Raw genomic sequence first — 18,611 nt, 5'->3', positions numbered from 1 at the left:
AATAAAGTTTCACGGTTATTTTCGAGCCAATTATCCCGCAAAATTTTCCTTCCGTCTTTTTATAGGATCCGAACCTTAAGAGAATTTATATTTAACGGAGAGGAAATATAGAATATAAGATAATACATGAAGAAGTTAATCCTCGAGCCTTCGTAGAGGCTTTTCCTCCACTCGTCGCTCCTTATTCGTCGGCCAATCTCGAAGTTCAGCCGCGACGTACCTATATCTATATATGTACAATAATTATCTGAACGCACAATTATACGTCAGTGCACATTTCGACAGCATAATGTACACGCACACCTGCACGATTGAGCAGGTGACAAGGGTGTCGCACACTCACCTCGGTGATTCGTATCGATCGGACTCTCGATAGAGCCTGACTGGTCACTTCTCCGTATCAGCAGCTCTAAGAGAGAGGCAGACAGAGTGTGTGTGTGTGTGTGTGTGTGTGTGTGTATGTGCATGAAAGAGAGAAAGAAAGAGAACTGGCGAGATAAAGGACCGGCGATAAGTGGCGTGAGGGATAAGAGGTTGGGGGTGGCGAGGTCCTATTCACAGATCGGTGACCCTCTCGAGAGTTCGCCGAGGCGAAGAGACTTTCTGGGCCGTGAAGACAATGCATCGAGCCTATCTCCGTTACCGTCGCGCTTACTCGTTTTTTTTCTCTTTTCTCTTCTTTTGCGACCAGAGAGAGAGAAAGGCGAAATGCGCGATGCATCGCTGCGATGCAGATAAAACGCGTTCGACAGCTTTGAAGTATGAAGGAGGCAAGGTTTCGAGCCGAATAATTAAGAGCCGCGAGACTTCAGCATGTAAAACTGCGCAGGAACTTTATCCAAAGAAGAGATAAATGAGAATAGATAGACGACGTATTGCACCAATCAGCTGCTGTTGCTACTGATTCGCAAAATTTAATTGAAACGCAGTTCGCTCTAATCGACCGGAAAGTCGTACTATATTTATAGTTACACCCTCGGACGTCGGATACACATTGAGAGAAACAATGATCAAAACGAAGAAAAGATCTTGTATTTATGGCGGTGAGGAATTAAAGGTGAATTGGGGCGAATTGAGTAAAGTAATGAGAGAGGGAGAGAATGCCTACGCATTTGCGAGACATAATAGAGACAAAAATTAATCCAGACCTCGCATGATATTTCAAAAGTATCGCTGGGGATGTGGGTTTTAACGATAGCTTCTTTAGCCACGTAGTTTTTTCTCGAAACTTAATAATTTTTTAATTATAAAGCTTTTAAAGAACTAAACTTTGGGGAATGACAAAGTTACGTCCTTTAGTTAATTTTATAGACAAAGTTTACTTTTACAAAATTTTAACTTTAGTTTTAATTACGATATATACACGTGATGCAAAAATTTTTAAAATTGCAATTAATAATTATTAAATATAAATTATATAATATATTGTAAAATTAATAGTTAAATAATATATTATAAATACTTAATCCTCCATATTATCGCACGAGGAAAAATTTACTTCAAAGAGACTAAGAGATCTATCATTAAAAGGGTCTCCGGGATGGCCTTTCGTGATAATTTTGGATACTTTATATATATTAGATTTACGATATTGAGATACATCACACGATTAGATTTTCATAAATAATAGACGAATAAAAAATGTTTTGGTGACGAGCGTTGAAATAATTTATTAGAGACTGGTTTTGCGTGATCGTAAACTGAGTTTCGATCGATTACCGAAGGGAAAAGGCTTTGCGAAAAGTATTTCGACGAAAAAAATATTCACATTTCTCATTATATGAAAATTCCGAGGAAGTTTTTCAGATATTTCATCACGGATGACGCGACGAAAGCTGAACTGATGCCCACGTATAAAATGTGAAAAAAAAGATAATATAGTAAAAAAAAAGATAAAAGAAGAAATATAGAGGCGATAAAACACACAGCGAAGCTAAATGACGCTGTTACACGCCCACGCATTATTTGTAAACGAACAATAAAAAATTCACTACGTTCGCTCCTCGGCCTCCCTCAATGAATTCAACATTTAAAACGCGTGGTGAAAGGATTTGAATAGGATTCTAAATTGTTATATATATATATCCGCTGACATGCGCGTTCTTATACGCAATCTGGGATAATTCTCGCCTCGTGTCGAAGATTTACAAATAAATAATACAGCCGCGGAATTAAAGTCTTCATTTGCGGAACTTGTTCTCCATAATACATAATTCTATACGTCGAATCGGAAACAATTTTATTAATAAATCAATTCCTAAGTGCAACGTATTCTCCAGAGGAAAATTACCTCGGAAAGATGCATTAATTGTATGATTAATCATATAAATCATGCATCTTTCCGATTAATTACGTATTATCATATGTGAAATCTAAGTTATTATTATTATTCATGACTCATATTATTCGTTCGTTTGTATTTGACAGAGGCTGAAGGCCGAAAGTATTAGGATCGAAAAACGTACAGAATAAACATTTACTTTTACAAATAAAAAATAATGATTTTAATATCCACACACACAGAAACTCTTATAATTCTCTCTATTAAAATTACCTTCGTTCTTTGTAAAAGCACAACACGTATACGTGTCATTTTATGCAACTTACGACGCAACTCAGTATATCAGTATATCAGAATTTCGTATACACGAATTTGAAACCGACTTTGCGCGCTTCACCAACGTTGCTTCGCAATAAATTCCAGACATCATTAAGCGTGATTGACGAGGCGAACGTAGACTCTCGAGTGGCCATTGAAATTGCGAACCGTCGCGAAAGTGGAATTCCTGTGTGCGTCCGTGTCCATGATAGTATAGTAGCAGAGGAGTTAAACATCGTACGATGCCACGTGGGGAAAACAGGAGAAGCGACTCTTGTCGTCGCACAAACGAGCCGCGGAAAGCTAAACATGAACTTCTAATTAAATGCATTAATAAGTAAAGGCACGTGCATCAAACTGCATTGCGACCTGCGTTACGTGTGTCTCGCAACTTCCTCGCACGCTAAAATCACAGTTATCTCTTCCGGATCTCTCGTTTCTTTGGATACTAGAAGAATGCTACTGTTTTCCGATGTTTTGCGATGTATCCGTAAATTCCAAAAAAATCCCAGACAAAAACCCCAAGGACGCGCGATCCACTTATCGAGAACAGAATTTCTTCGGTCCTGATATTCATAGACCATTTGCGTTTATCAGATTTTTCAAATTTCTGTATTTCCATAAAATTCCCTCTTTCGAAACATTTAGGTAACCACGCGACTATCTCTTTTCAGGAATATTTTATTTTTTTCTGAAATAAAAATTTATTTCCGCATTTACGAGATTTCAGATCTCGTTCCATGGAACAACGCTGTTTCAAGTATATACCATTTTGATATAAAGTCCAGTGATCTAAAGAATACACAATTCATATTTCAATTTATTTATATTATTCAAATATTATACGGTAATTTTATATAGTAAAACGTACGTATGGAAAAAAATATACGAATTTGCGATAAGAGGATTCTATAAAAACGGAGATTCGTACGTGAAATAATATTGTTTGTGTTTCGAAAATGAAGAGATTTGCTTTACGATTGGTCCCTCGTGAACAAACTAATCTTACTTTTTATAAAATGATGAATATGATGAGGTTTAAAAATGTAGTAAAAAATAATTTATAATAAACACAATACAAATGTACATCATTAAAAATAATAAATTCAATATCTATATGTCAGTGGCAATATAAACATAGTTTATGTGATCATTAAATAATTTTGTGTTGAGCTCATTTGAAATATAGATAAATTAAATAAAATAATAATGTCAAATTTAATAATATTAATTTTATTATTTGCTCTTCTCTTTCTATATATATTAGAGAGATATTAAATCCTGCTTTATTTTATATACAATAACTCTAAATAATACAATAGCAATTTCTTTATCATCATTATCAACGATTACAATAGATTTAAAAAACACTCTCATATCTCGTATCATTAAAATTATCGGAAAATATCTCCCCTAAGATTTCGAATATTATAAACTTGTTATATCCAGATATTATATCCTCTCAACTTGTTTGACAATGTATTAAATTTTCTCGCTCATAGGGTGTGTGTGCGTGGAAATTAATAATATTTAAATGTCTATTTAGCGCCGGGAAGGAAGATTTACAAAGTCGACGACAGATTGATTTTCGGTTTTTCGATCGAAAATCAGGTCCCGGCACTTGGAGGCGTTGCAAAGCGTTGCTGGCCTAAATTTTCGATAACATTAATTTAATGTCGCGAGGGCTGACTGAAAGTGGTCGTGGCCGATATACGATCGATAATGGTTATCGCGGTTGTTTCCATGGATACATCAAAGCCGACCGTTGTGTAGCCGTATATAGCGTAAGTAGGCTTTTTGCAATGCGGCGCGTGTACAGTAAACGCTAAATAATCCCAAGGGTTGCCACGTGTAACAACAAGACGCGATGACCCGCCCGCGTTTTCCGTCCCGAGAGCGAAAATATATCCTCCGCCAATCCTCCGCCCCAATAAACGCATGCCGAGATGCCAGTAAACTCCAAGGGATTCACACACATCCGAGATTTTTTTCGCTCGGGTCGACCTTATCAGCGAATGCTCAATCGATCGCGAGACGGATGTGTGTACCACGTTCCACGTACCTACCCACTATTTGCGTATCCATTATCGCGGGATTATCGGGGCGCAAACCCCTCTCCCAATATAGAGAAACTTTTATTGCCACAGAATTTCATTGATATCCAGTAGATATATTCGATGGCGCGTAGCTCGTAGCGTTCTTGAACATCCTTCGATAGGACGGATCGAATCTCTCTCATCGACGCGCGTTAAAATTCAATTTTACCCAACCAAAACGAGCCAATCGATTTGTTTTCCAAGCGTGGTGCAATATTTTATTTTAAAAAATTTATTAAACGTTTCACAGTTATTCGTATATAAAGAGTAAATTATATAATATTGCGTGTGGTCATTATTAAAGGAAGCCAATGACTTTCCACTTCAAAAAATTGGTAGAACAAATATACACGAAAAAAAATATTAGCTACCGTAGTTACATTTTAGGTATACCTATATTACATCCTACATTACACCTGAAATTTTTACTTACCATTATTTAACAGGAAATTTTCTACTAAATTATAATTTAAAAATATTACTAGAGCTAACATTTAGGCATGGTAATTAATATTTTTTTCCGTGATACACATCTAATTCATAAATAAAGATAATATACGAAATATTGAATAACAGGCATAGTTTGTTGAAACGTTTAAAAGCTTTTGCACGTACGCGAGAGTTTTTAGAAGTACGTGACCTTTTATTCACATTTCTCGCTTCACGAGCATCGATAACATTTTGAGACGACGATTGCATTCGCGAATATCTCGCTTTTCGGAATTCGTTTTAAAAGTCTGGTTTTTTTTAGAAGACTACAATTAATTCACAGTAAAGTGGTAAGTAAATAAATTGCAATTGTTATTTGTTTCTCAATGAAAAATTGATTATATAATTGTATGTACTTATTAAAATTAAAAATTATTAAAAAATATATTTTTACTTACTGGAGAGTAGACACACCCAAGAAGCATTTTGCGAAAGAATCGTCTCGCTGTTCGACGGAGGGCTAATCGGTAAGTTTCCCGTAAGTTCACTAAGTCTGATTCAGCCACCCCTTCATAATCCCGGTTCCGACGTTCATCAGGCTTCGATTCAGCTAATGACTCACGGGAGCTAAAAATCGAGCCTAATGCCATGCTTTTCGCCAGCCTAGCAGAACACTCGGATATCCCACGAGAATGGAGTAGAGTTCTTCTTCCTTTGCGAAAGTTTTCCGGGCGAAGGAAATGGGTCGAGAAGACTTCTCGTCGCGAATGCACCAATACGAGGCGAATGGTGCGATGAGACCCACATATTTTAACATCACCGAGATGTACAATATGACCGTACTATGCATACGGTGAGAGAAAGCGAGAGATCTAGAGAAAGAGAATGCTATATATGATGTAGAGCGTGATCAGCGATGCGCTCCATCCAGACACACTAACAACATTGATTCCAGATCAAAATCTCTGAGATACCCCAGCAAGCACACGCAACATCAAGGACTGTGGACGGTCGAACCGAGCATCTGGGGCATTATCGGATACACCGTGATCATTCCCGTAGTTGCCGCATTCGGGATAATCGGAAACTCGCTGATTCTCGCGGTCCACTTGAAGGCGAAGACGTACTTAAAAGCGTCGACGTACACGTATTTAGCAGGTCGGTGGAAACGTCAAAATCAGCTGTGCGCATGGAATCGGCGCTAAATTTCACCCTCGTCTCGTTATTATTACACGTTCCGAGAGAATGATCGTAATCGTGATGATAATTGCGTGCTTCGATAAAGAGGAGAAAGCTAAGGAAATGTTTATTGTATTTTTTTGCTGCTCGTATAATTATATTTTCAATATTTTATATCATTCTCTCTCTTCCTTTTATTTTTAATTTTTTTTTATTTTACATTGTAGTGCTGGCAACTTCGGATCTAGTCACTTGTATCCTGCTCCTTTTTTCCGGTCTAGCCCGGGGCATTTTTCGATGTTACAAAGGATGGCTGGAATTCGACGCATTCGTTCACTTTCCTATCGGCTCCGTTACATCGAATATCACAGTCTGGGCTGCATTAGGCGTGAGCGTGGACAGATTGATAACAGTTTGTTGGTAAAAACCCATAAAAATATACAAATTATTTTTTTTCACTATACGACTCTTATACATGAAAGAAAGCTGTATTTTCAATTATGTATGTCGAAATCTCTAACGAGAAGTTTGTTTCGCGTAGCATGCCGAGATGCAAACCGCCAAAGTTCTGCCGCCAGCAAGTTGCACGCAAGTTGATGACATTCGCCAGCTGCTTTGCCATTTTCATCAACATACCGTATTGCTTCATGTACACGTATAACAGTCGCGGCGATTTGATAACGACCAGATTTTTCCACTCGCGGTAAGTAAAGAACCATATCATGAAAAAAATATTCTCATATCTAAAAAAAAAGTGGATTTGTTTGAAAATTTCCTCTTTACTTCTCAAAAGTAGCGCGCGACGATATATTTTTTCGCACGAATTCAATTTCGGTCGACAAAATTGCATCCGGTCCTTTCAGATGGTTCAATCTCCACAATTGGCTACAGTTTATAATATTCGGCTTGATACCGGCCGTATTCCTGTTCGTCGCGAACGGCATCATGTGCTACTTCGTGAAGAAGGCCCTCAAACAGAGAGAGCTGTTGCTGAAACGCAAAAACATACGCGAAGGAAATCGTCTGCGGGTGCGTAAACACAACATTTTGCGAAAATTCGCAAAAATATTTACTATATCCGCACGTGGGGAAACGGTAAAAAAACTCCTGTGGAGAGATAATTTTGTAATTAGTTTTGACCTATGCTAAGAAGGCGTCTTCGTCCGAAGGGAGTGTCTCGGGGTTCCAAACTTTAGAAATTGAAATCACAAGACTTCGCTCGAGACTACTTGAAAATCTATCCTACTTCCGAGCGTATACTTCCTGCTTTCCTAAACGAACGTCCGTATTTCTCCAGTTTAAAGCAGTGTCTCAGGATGCGATTTGCATGAAACTCATTGGGGAACCAAGTGGTATCCAGAAACAGAGTCCCGTGCAAGTCATTATTGTCGCGCGTAATTGGAAAAGTTTGTACGAAAATCGTACAACATGGTAGAATCGTGTTTTTGTGAGAGCAATTATTAAAACTTTCTCGTTATTTGGTGCAGATAATGTTTTTATTATAATTTATTATATCATATATGCAAACGAATTCAATCTATTTACGCTACCAAGATAATTAACTATTTGCTTAAAATATTAGTATCAATGAAGATCGCGTGAATTGTATTCTACTTCATTTGGTGAATACATTTCGAATGCAGACTACTGAAAATAATCGCGTAGAAAGTAGTTTAATTTAAATTAAATAATATTTTTAAAAATATTTTATTCAAATAAAATAGTATATTAAAATTTGTTTCTCTTGTGAGAAAAAAATTGTGTTTTATTATCTTGTCTCATTTACCATTTGCGTCAGGATCAAGGGCGGCTGACAATTGCTGAAAATAATCGCGTGAAAAGTAGTTCTATTTAAATAAAATAGTATTAATTTTTTTCTTGTGAGAAAAAAAAATTACGTTTTATTATTAACTTATTTCAACGGTTTGCCATTTGCGTCAGGCTCAAGCGCGGCTGACAATTATACTGAAAATAATCACGTGAAAAGTAGTTTTATTTAAATAAAATAATATTTACTGAAAAATAATATTTTATTTAAATAAAATAATATCAAAAAATTTTGTCTCGTGAAAAAAAATTGTGTTTCATTACTTGCCTCATCGATTTGCCAGGATCAAGCGCGGCTGACGATTATGCTGATCGGCATTGTCTTCCTGTTCCTGGTGGGCGAGCTGCCAACTCATTTGGCATCACGTCGCAGCGCAATGTCCCTCTTTTACGGCGGTGATCCCTTCAAAGTCCAGGAGATCTTCATGGAAAGGTGAGTGAGTTTCAATCGAAGGTTTATCATCATTGTGCAAAACGATCGTACGATTGTTTATCGTTTATCGTTAAAACAATAAAATATCGCATGCACCGGAGGCAATGTTTTTCTCGTCGATCGCGTATTCCGATAAACATTCCCGGAAATCCCGGTTTTTTCTGGTCGGTTTACTTATACATCCCGTACGTTATATTTTCGCAGATTTCGTATGTGGGCGACTCTTCTAAACGCGCTGGCGAGCTCGACGAATTTCGTGCTTTATTGCTTGCTGAGCCCTTGCTTCCTCGTGCGTTTGAAGCATATGCTACTTCCGCAACGCGTTATAAAGAGAAACTGTGCGAGGAGACGGAGAGTTTATTTCAATCAACAAGCGAAAGACAAAATTAAGTGTGAAATATTTGTATTATAGTATATTGTAAAATGTGCCATACACAGTGAGAGCTCCTAATCGTGTCTACAAATCTCGTCACACTTGAAGTATAATAAATAATAATTATTTTGCTCGATAATAATAATAAATATTATAATTGTATTCACACAAACGCAGACATACGTTCATTCTTTATCCTATCCGAGAAATATTGATTAGCCCTTAATCGTGATAATTGACTTGAATATGTTAGGGAAGATTTTTAAAACTCGATGGGATCGCGATATACGTCGCCAAAGTTCATCGTTTCAGTTTGTGGATGAAGAGCTGGTTGATACCACGTGACGAAGACACGCTTGTCGTTCGACTTCTTATGGCTTCGTGGCTTCTGAATCTCTCTTCTCTCCGCGGGAATCGATAGAAACATTTCCGATGCTGGCGGCAAACTAGTACACGATCGCTCTTGTCTTTCACGAGGCTGTCTCTGGAAGAATTGTCTGACTAAGAGGTAAATCAATTCTATTACGCTTATCACGGAACCGCCCAGGCAGAGACCAAAAATCCCGCCGAAGGATGCTGAAATAAATCACGCGTGCGTTTTTTTAAATAAATTTTTTTTTAGCCAATTAAATTATATCAAAATTAGATTAAAAAATCACTTCTTTTGTTACGAGATTCACAACTCACCGAGAAGCGAATCCCAGTGGATGATACTCTCTCTACGATATTCGACGTACGACAGATCACCGAAAAATACATGCATGAAGGACACATTGTTTATATTCAAGCCACGTCTATAAGATGTAGAAATAAATTTTTTTTCGTTTAATAAAAATAATACAAATAATTGTTTATCACGATTGAGAGAAAGGGAGAGAGAGAGAAAGTTAATATTCTTGTCATTGGAAAAATAAATAGACTCACGTTATATCGGATTCGAATTCCACATTATTGTCCATCTTAATGTTTTCTACATCGGTATGATACATCATATCGGAGCATTGAGGTAGGCAATGCTTGCAATTTCCTATCTTCCAATAATCTGTTGATCCTGAAAACCATCTGGTAATTATCTACTGATCTTATGTACTGCTTGACTACGATATATAAAATACAATGTATATGATTAAAAATTTTACATACTTCGAATGCTTAAAATGCAATCAAGATCGGGCAGATAACATGTCCTTATTCCTTTGTCTGTCAACATATCGAAGATTATAATATTCTAAATTATTACATTAAAGAATCTGAATGCAAAATACTTTGTTCTAATTAATGTAACATTAAAAAAATAAAATTTAAATTTAAAAAATATATATAACTAATATAACAAAAATATATATCTAATATTTAAATATTTATAATCTTGCGTGTAAAGACTCACGTATCTCCGGATAGTAAAACGGCAAGCAGCCGCATAATCGCTGTATATTTTTCGCTATGCATTCCGATATGCAAGATTGATAGCTGTAACGAGTTTCACCTGGTATCTGTGCACATACATATACACACAGCTATTCGTTATAAACGTGTGAAATTTTAAATAAATATCGGGTCACGCATATTTTGTATTTGATATAGGACCTGTATTTTGTATTTGATATAGGACCAAATCGGATCTCGGTTTATTTACCTCTTCGTCGAAATAACACTGACGTTTCTCTATAGTGAGATATCGCAAATTTTCCATGCTTTTGACGGAAGTACCGGCGACGGATATCGCCAAGACGTGTCCAGGTAACACGGATGCCATGTGTGCACCAATGTCGGGGAAATCGATCGGATCGTGTATCATAACAGAGGCCCCTATGTAAGGACGTGAGGTAGCCTTGTACGTGTGACCCTCGACATTTAAGGCAACCGTAAGTCCCACATCGCGACCGCTCCCCGGTGCTTTCTACAAAGACCAGAAGATTGTATACGGTACTCTCTAAAGATACCTCCCGAAATTAATACGACAAATTACCAGAATCTTATGCACACCCGGCAGATCCGCGGAGGTGATGTTGAAATCGGTGGAATTAAAATCGCGCATCTTTTCATGGAGTATGCTGAAATTTCCGAACCAACAGATAATTATTTGACAGCTGATTCTGATCTCAAAGTAAAGTATTCGCGAGCATTGTGCCTTTATTTAATTTTTGTAATTTTAATTACTTGTGCATGACGTTCAAATTGTAGTGGGAATTGAAGGCGCAGCAAAAACCGTCTTTGGATTTGACTGTTTTAAAGATCTTGTTGCAATCGTAAATCTTTCCGATCCAGGCGCATCTCACCAGTAATGCGCTGCAAGGCTGCATTAACTGTATGTGTATGAGCAATATTATTAATTTCTGAAGGTTTTTATAATATTATCCAGATTGTCGTGTGTTAAACGTGAATTCATTAAAATTATAATTAATAATAAAATAATCATTTTCTTATTCAGCGAGAAGCTCACCTGGTTCATGAGCTTTTCGACCGTCGTGTCAAGATTATCGAGGACTTGCTGTGCAGTTATATTGTCAATCGAAATTTTATCGGGTCTTATTAGCTTCATCAGGGAAAAGAAAAATTTATCGCTCTCCTCTATGCTGAATCCATTCATATATCTGTCAAATCGCGCAACATATATTGTTTCGCGTAAATGTAAAATGAAGTAGATACCGGATTTCTTTAGCTCCGCTAATCTAAAGTTAATTGACCGTGATTTCGTAGAAAGACAAAAAAAAATTGCATCTTATTGCTATCTTACAACTTTTTGGCGATAATGTCGGCGTGCGGACGATAAACTTTATTGTTATTACATATCGTGACACCGGGAAAGGACACTTCCCATATCGGATTCGTCGTATGGATGACCGTTACTATAGGATTGTTAGAATAATTATTCCATAAACGTAGCATGAGTATAGCGCAGAATATGATGGACGATGCGCAGACCTATCGAGAGTGAAAAGCGTTTCCGTAAGTCATTCTTCATCGCTTTCCTTAAGTGTTCGCTTCAGACTTTCAGAGATCACAAGAGATAATATAAGTTTCTCACCACAGACCAAAGGACACTCTCGATCATCGTCGATCTGTCCATTGTTATATAACGAAAGCCGTGCAGACTTGTGTTCTTGCAATAAACGCAAAACCATCTGTTCACGTATCCCTTTATAGCGTGCGTCAAACATTTGCGATGTCCTGCAATATATCGCGATTCGATGATATATTAGAAAAAGGATAATGAAACTTTGTAAATTATAATTAGCCACGTCTCTCACCACGTTTCGAACTTTTTGATTTAGCTTTCTTATCCCAGTGTGTCTTCATGTCGCTAATAAAAATTGAAGCTATCGCGTAAAAAGCTTACGAAAAACCGATACAACTGGAAAAAAGCTAGTATATGCTAGAGAGATCCATCGAATGACTGAATGTGTTGCAGGAGAACGCGAGCTTGTAATTTCTTTGTTCAACTATTCTTTATTTTCGTTTCGATCGCTACGTGTCATATTCATATTCAATTTTCCTTATCCAATATCCCTAAGTAAATTCAGAATGATATTAAAATTCCCATGTGATGGTTAATATCTTAGCATTCACTCAAACAAATTACTCGTAAAGATCGGACATTTATCATACTGAAGTAATATATTCAACAATTGTTATATAATATAGTTATATAATTTAAGATTCATTATATATACGTTCTGCTAATTTTCGGATAAGTAATTGGAAGAAGTTGTCCTTATATTTTTTTTTCAAAAATACGAGACGCATCCATTTCTAAAAAGTGCATGTTAAATCGATTCTCGAAAGTCTCGAAGTATTGTTGCCTCTTTTCCGCAATGCTGATTGGTTTTCTGTCGATTCGCGTTGTGTGTTATATTCGTAGCATCGAAAAACTGTCATCGCGAGGGTTAACAGTTAGCAGTTTGACTAAAATAAAATAAAATAAAATAATAATGTTTTAAATAATATGTGATAATACTTTAAGCTTAATTAATATTTTTGACATTCGCGTTGTGTGTTATATTCGTAGCATCGAAAGGCTGTCATCGCGAGGGTTAGCAGTTAGCAGTTTGACAGTTCGTCTAAAATAAAATTAAATAAAATAATAATATGTTTTAAATAATATGTGATAATACTTTAAGCTTAATTAATATTTTTGACATTCGCGTTGTGTGTTATATTCGTAGCATCGAAAGGCTGTCATCGCGAGGGTTAGCAGTTAGCAGTTTGACAGTTAGTCTAAAATAAAATTAAATAAAATAATAATATGTTTTAAATAATATGTGATAATACTTTAAGCTTGATTAATATTTTTGACATTCGCGTTGTGTGTTATATTCGTAGCATCGAAAGGCTGTCATCGCGAGGGTTAGCAATTAGCAGTTTGACAGTTAGTCCAAAAAATAAAATAAAATAATGTTTTAAATAATATGTTATTATACTTTAAACTTGATTAATATTTTGGCGGAAAAAAGGCAAAAATACTTGCGAGAATCGACTTAATGTCTTTTTTAGAAAAAGATTAGAATAACAAAAGCGCGCGTTACGCCATTCCTCGATTTTAAATAAAAAATTAATATTTTTATATAAAGTTTGTTTAAACTTGGTTAATATTTTTTGATAGAAATCAGATGATTAAAGCATTACATTGCTAATTCAATTTTAACATAAAAATATGTTATAAAATTTAATATAATAATGTTATAAATAATATGTTATAATGCCTTATCTGTGCGATTAATATTTTTTGACAGAAATCAACTGATAGCTGTTATAAATATTAATCGAATTTAAAGAATTATAATACATTATTTAAAACATATTATTATTTTAAATGTTATAACATATTCTTATTTTAAGAATTAATTAGCAATTTTACGTTTTAATCAGCTGATTTCTGTAACAAAAATATTAATCGAGGATAAAATATTACAACATATTATTCACAACATATTGATATATATTTTAATTATTATAACATATTATTATTTTAAAATTTAATTTGCTCGCTATATTAATATTTTTTAATTTATTCATTTAATTATAAAGTAATATATTTATTAAATTAAAAATAGAAGTGAGACATAAATCCAAATTAACAATTAAGGTTCCGTAGCAATTTTTAAGGACAAATATTTCCTAAATTAGAGTCATAAATATATTTCGTCCGACACTTCTCGATAATCTTAATATAATTCGAATTGCGAATGCGCAGTAGAAATGAGTATCGACATCTATTACCGCGATATATGTATATAGTTACGCAGAATATTAAAAATTAAAACTTTTTACCCGCGAACCCCATACGGCGCGGATTCATTTTAAGTATATTAGACCAAAAAGATTAATAGTAGATTAATATTAGATTAATATTTTTTGACAGAAATCAGCTGATAGCTGTTATAAATATTAATCGAGTTTAAGGAATTATATATTACATTATTTAAAACATATTATTTTAAATGTTATAACATATTCTTATTTTAAAAATTAATTAGCAAATTAACGTTTTAATTAGCTGATTTCTGTAACAAAAATATTAATCGAGGATAAGATATTACAACATATTATTTACAATATATTGCTATTTTAATTTTTATAACATATTACTATTTTAAAATTTAATTACCTTACTATATTAATATTTTCTAATATATTTATTTAATTAAGAAGTAGTATATTTATTAAGTTAAGAATAGAAGTGAGACATGAATACAAATTTACAATTAAGGTTTCGTAGATATAATTTTTAAAACAAAAATTATTTTCTTAATTAGAGTCACAAATATATTTCGTCCGACACTTTTCGATAATCTTGATATAATTCGAATTCCGAATGCGCAGTAGAAATGAGTTTCGACATATATTACCGCGATATATGCATGCAGTCACTCATAATTCGTAATAATGTGCAGACAATGTACTGTTAAAATGTATATAAGATTAATTTTTTGCACGTTTTGAAATATCGAAAATTAAAATATTTAAGCCGCAAATCCCATACGGCGCAGATTTATATAACGTATATTAGACCAAAAAGATAGTACGGTGGTATGCTTATGGTACAAAGATAATCTGCAAACAATACACTATTGAAATATATATACGATGAATTTTTGGTTCGCCTTAAAATATTAGAAATCGATACTATTTTACAGTTGACCCTATACGACGCAATCTTATACTATGTATATAAAGTTAAAACATTTGTACGCTGGTGTCTGTTTGGCACCAAATGATTCTGTAATCAATGTACTATTAAAATGTATAATCGATGAAATTTTGGCTCGTCTTAAAATATTAGAAATCGATACTTTTTTGACGCGGACCCTGTGCGACGCATCTTTATTTTATGTTTATCGTATTAAAAAATTTGTACGCTGGTGTCTGCATGGTACCAAAAGATTCTGTAATCAATGTACTATTAAAATGTATAATCGATGAATTTTTGGCTCGTCTTAAAATATTAGAAATCAATACTTTTTTGACGCGGACCCTGTGCGACTCATATTTATTTTATGTTTATCGTATTAAAAAATTTGTACGCTGGTGTCTGCATAGTACCAAAAGATTCTGTAATCAATGTACAATTAAAATGTATAATCGATGAATTTTTGGCTCGTCTTAAAATATTAGAAATTAATACATTTATGCCGCTGACCCTATGCGACGCATCCATAATTTATGTATAGCAAATGAAAAAGTTTGTACGCTGTTGTCTGCTTGGTACCAAAAGATTCTGTAATCAATGTACTATTAATATGTATAATCGATGAATTTTTGGCTCGTCTTAAAATATTAGAAATCCATACTTTTTTGACGCGGACCCTGTGCGACGCATATTTATTTTATGTTTATCGTACTAAAAAATTTGTACGCTGGTGTCTGCATGGTACCAAAAGATTCTGTAATCAATGTATTATTAAAATGTATAATCGATGAATTTTTGGCTCGTCTTAAAATATTAGAAATTAATACATTTATGCCGCTGACCCTATGCGACGCATCCATAATTTATGTATAGCAAATGAAAAAGTTTGTACGCTGTTGTCTGCTTGGTACCAAAAGATTCTGTAATCAATGTACTATTAATATGTATAATCGATGAATTTTTGGCTCGTCTTAAAATATTAGAAATCCATACTTTTTTGACGCGGACCCTGTGCGACGCATATTTATTTTATGTTTATCGTACTAAAAAATTTGTACGCTGGTGCCTGCATGGTACCGAAAGATTCTGTAATCAATGTACAATTAAAGTGTATAATCGATGAATTTTTGGCTCTTCTTAAAATATTAGAAATTAATACATTTATGCCGCTGACCCTATGCGACGCATCCTTAATTTATGTATAGCAAATGAAAAAGTTTGTACGCTGTTGTCTGCTTGGTACCAAAAGATTCTGTAATCAATGTAGTATTAAAATGTATAATCGGTGAATTTTTGGCTCGTCTTAAAATATTAGAAATTGATACTTTTTTACCGCTGACCCTATGCGACGCAACCTTATTTTATGTATATCAAGTTAAACAATTTGTACGCTGGTGTCTGCTTGGTACCAAATAATTCTGTAATCAATGTACTAATAAAATGTATAATCGATGAATTTTTGGCTCGTCTTAAAATATTAGAAATCGATACTTTTTTGACGCGGAACCTGTGTGACGCATCCTTATTTTATGTTTGTCGTATTAAAAAACTTGTACGCTTGTGTCTGCATGGTACCAAAAGATTCTGTAATCAATGTACAATTAAAGTGTATAATGGATGAATTTTTGGCTCTTCTTAAAATATTAGAAATTAATACATTAATGCCGCTGACCCTATGCGACGCATCCTTAATTTACGTATAGCAAATGAAAAAGTTTGTACGCTGTTGTCTGCTTGGTACCAAAAGATTCTGTAATCAATGTAGTATTAAAATGTATAATCGGTGAATTTTTGGCTCGTCTTAAAATATTAGAAATTAATACATTTATGCCGCTGACCCTATGCGACGCATCCTTAATTTATATATAGCAAATGAAAAAGTTTGTACGCTGTTGTCTGCTTGGTACCAAAAGATTCTGTAATCAATGTACTATTAAAATGTATAATCGATGAATTTTTGGCTCGTCTTAAAATAATAGAAATCGATACTTTTTTGACGCGGACCCTGTGCGACGCATCCTTATTTTATGTTTATCGTATTAAAAAACTTGTACGCTGGTGTCTGCATGGTACCAAAAGATTCTGTAATCAATGTACCATTAAAATGTATAATCGATGAATTTTTGGCTCGTCTTAAAATATTAGAAATCCATACTTTTTTACCGCTGACCCTATGCGACGCAACCTTATTTTATGTATATCAAGTTAAAAAATTTGTACGCTGGTGTCTGCTTGGTACCAGAAGATTCTGTAATCAATGTACTATTAAAATGTATAATCGATGAATTTTTGGCTCGTCTTGAAATATTAGAAATTAATACATTTATGCCGCTGACCCTATGCGACGCATCCTTAATTTATGTATAGCAAATGAAAAAGTTTGTACGCTGTTGTCTGCTTGGTACCAAAAGATTCTGTAATCAATGTACTATTAAAATGTATAATCGATGAATTTTTGGCTCGTCTTAAAATATTAGAAATTAATACATTTATGCCGCTGACCCTATGCGACGCATCCATAATTTATGTATAGCAAATGAAAAAGTTTGTACGCTGTTGTCTGCTTGGTACCAAAAGATTCTGTAATCAATGTACTATTAATATGTATAATCGATGAATTTTTGGCTCGTCTTAAAATATTAGAAATCCATACTTTTTTGACGCGGACCCTGTGCGACGCATATTTATTTTATGTTTATCGTACTAAAAAATTTGTACGCTGGTGTCTGCATGGTACCAAAAGATTCTGTAATCAATGTATTATTAAAATGTATAATCGATGAATTTTTGGCTCGTCTTAAAATATTAGAAATTAATACATTTATGCCGCTGACCCTATGCGACGCATCCATAATTTATGTATAGCAAATGAAAAAGTTTGTACGCTGTTGTCTGCTTGGTACCAAAAGATTCTGTAATCAATGTACTATTAATATGTATAATCGATGAATTTTTGGCTCGTCTTAAAATATTAGAAATCCATACTTTTTTACCGCTGACCCTATGCGACGCAACCTTATTTTATGTATATCAAGTTAAAAAATTTGTACGCTGGTGTCTGCTTGGTACCAGAAGATTCTGTAATCAATGTACTATTAAAATGTATAATCGATGAATTTTTGGCTCGTCTTGAAATATTAGAAATTAATACATTTATGCCGCTGACCCTATGCGACGCATCCTTAATTTATGTATAGCAAATGAAAAAGTTTGTACGCTGTTGTCTGCTTGGTACCAAAAGATTCTGTAATCAATGTACTATTAAAATGTATAATCGATGAATTTTTGGCTCGTCTTAAAATATTAGAAATCGATACTTTTTTGACGCGGACCCTGTGCGACGCATCCTTATTTTATGTTTATCGTATTAAAAAAATTGTACGCTGGTGTCTGCATGGTACCAAAAGATTCTGTAATCAATGTACAATTAAAATGTATAATCGATGAATTTTTGGCTCGTCTTAAAATATTAGAAATTAATACATTTATGCCGCTGACCCTATGCGACGCATCCTTAATTTATGTATAGCAAATGAAAAAGTTTG

The 18,611-nt window shown here is 34.4% G+C and overlaps 2 protein-coding genes across 2 annotated transcripts; one reads left to right on the top strand and one right to left on the bottom strand.

The window, feature by feature from the left end:
- The first annotated feature begins 3,906 nt into the window (after positions 1-3,906).
- Positions 3,907-9,098, top strand: LOC145939051 (sex peptide receptor-related protein 2). Its single transcript, XM_083043102.1, has 10 exons — positions 3,907-5,030; positions 5,447-5,474; positions 5,593-5,651; positions 5,787-5,977; positions 6,080-6,282; positions 6,531-6,723; positions 6,845-7,006; positions 7,167-7,332; positions 8,415-8,563; positions 8,768-9,098. Exons 4-10 carry the CDS (start codon positions 5,865-5,867, stop codon positions 8,973-8,975), a joined length of 1,194 nt encoding a protein of 397 aa, XP_082899228.1. The 5' UTR covers positions 3,907-5,030; positions 5,447-5,474; positions 5,593-5,651; positions 5,787-5,864; the 3' UTR covers positions 8,976-9,098.
- Positions 9,099-9,198: 100 nt separating this feature from the next.
- LOC145938171 (sodium channel protein Nach) lies at positions 9,199-12,284 on the bottom strand. The gene is made up of 12 exons (XM_083041604.1): positions 12,188-12,284; positions 11,965-12,107; positions 11,674-11,861; positions 11,380-11,530; positions 11,097-11,242; positions 10,906-10,990; positions 10,573-10,836; positions 10,324-10,429; positions 10,080-10,136; positions 9,861-9,987; positions 9,624-9,730; positions 9,199-9,512 (listed from the first exon to the last, which is right to left on the bottom strand). Exons 1-12 carry the CDS (start codon positions 12,234-12,236, stop codon positions 9,199-9,201), a joined length of 1,737 nt encoding a protein of 578 aa, XP_082897730.1. The 5' UTR covers positions 12,237-12,284.
- Positions 12,285-18,611: the final 6,327 nt, after the last annotated feature.

The sequence above is a fragment of the Prenolepis imparis genome, unplaced genomic scaffold (genome assembly GCF_030444845.1).
Source record: "Prenolepis imparis isolate NDT839.2.m4 unplaced genomic scaffold, iyPreImpa1.0 SCAF_7, whole genome shotgun sequence".
Lineage (NCBI taxonomy): Eukaryota > Metazoa > Arthropoda > Insecta > Hymenoptera > Formicidae > Prenolepis > Prenolepis imparis.
The sequence above is the reverse complement of the archived record's forward strand: the minus strand, read 5'-3'. Positions and strand labels throughout refer to the sequence as shown.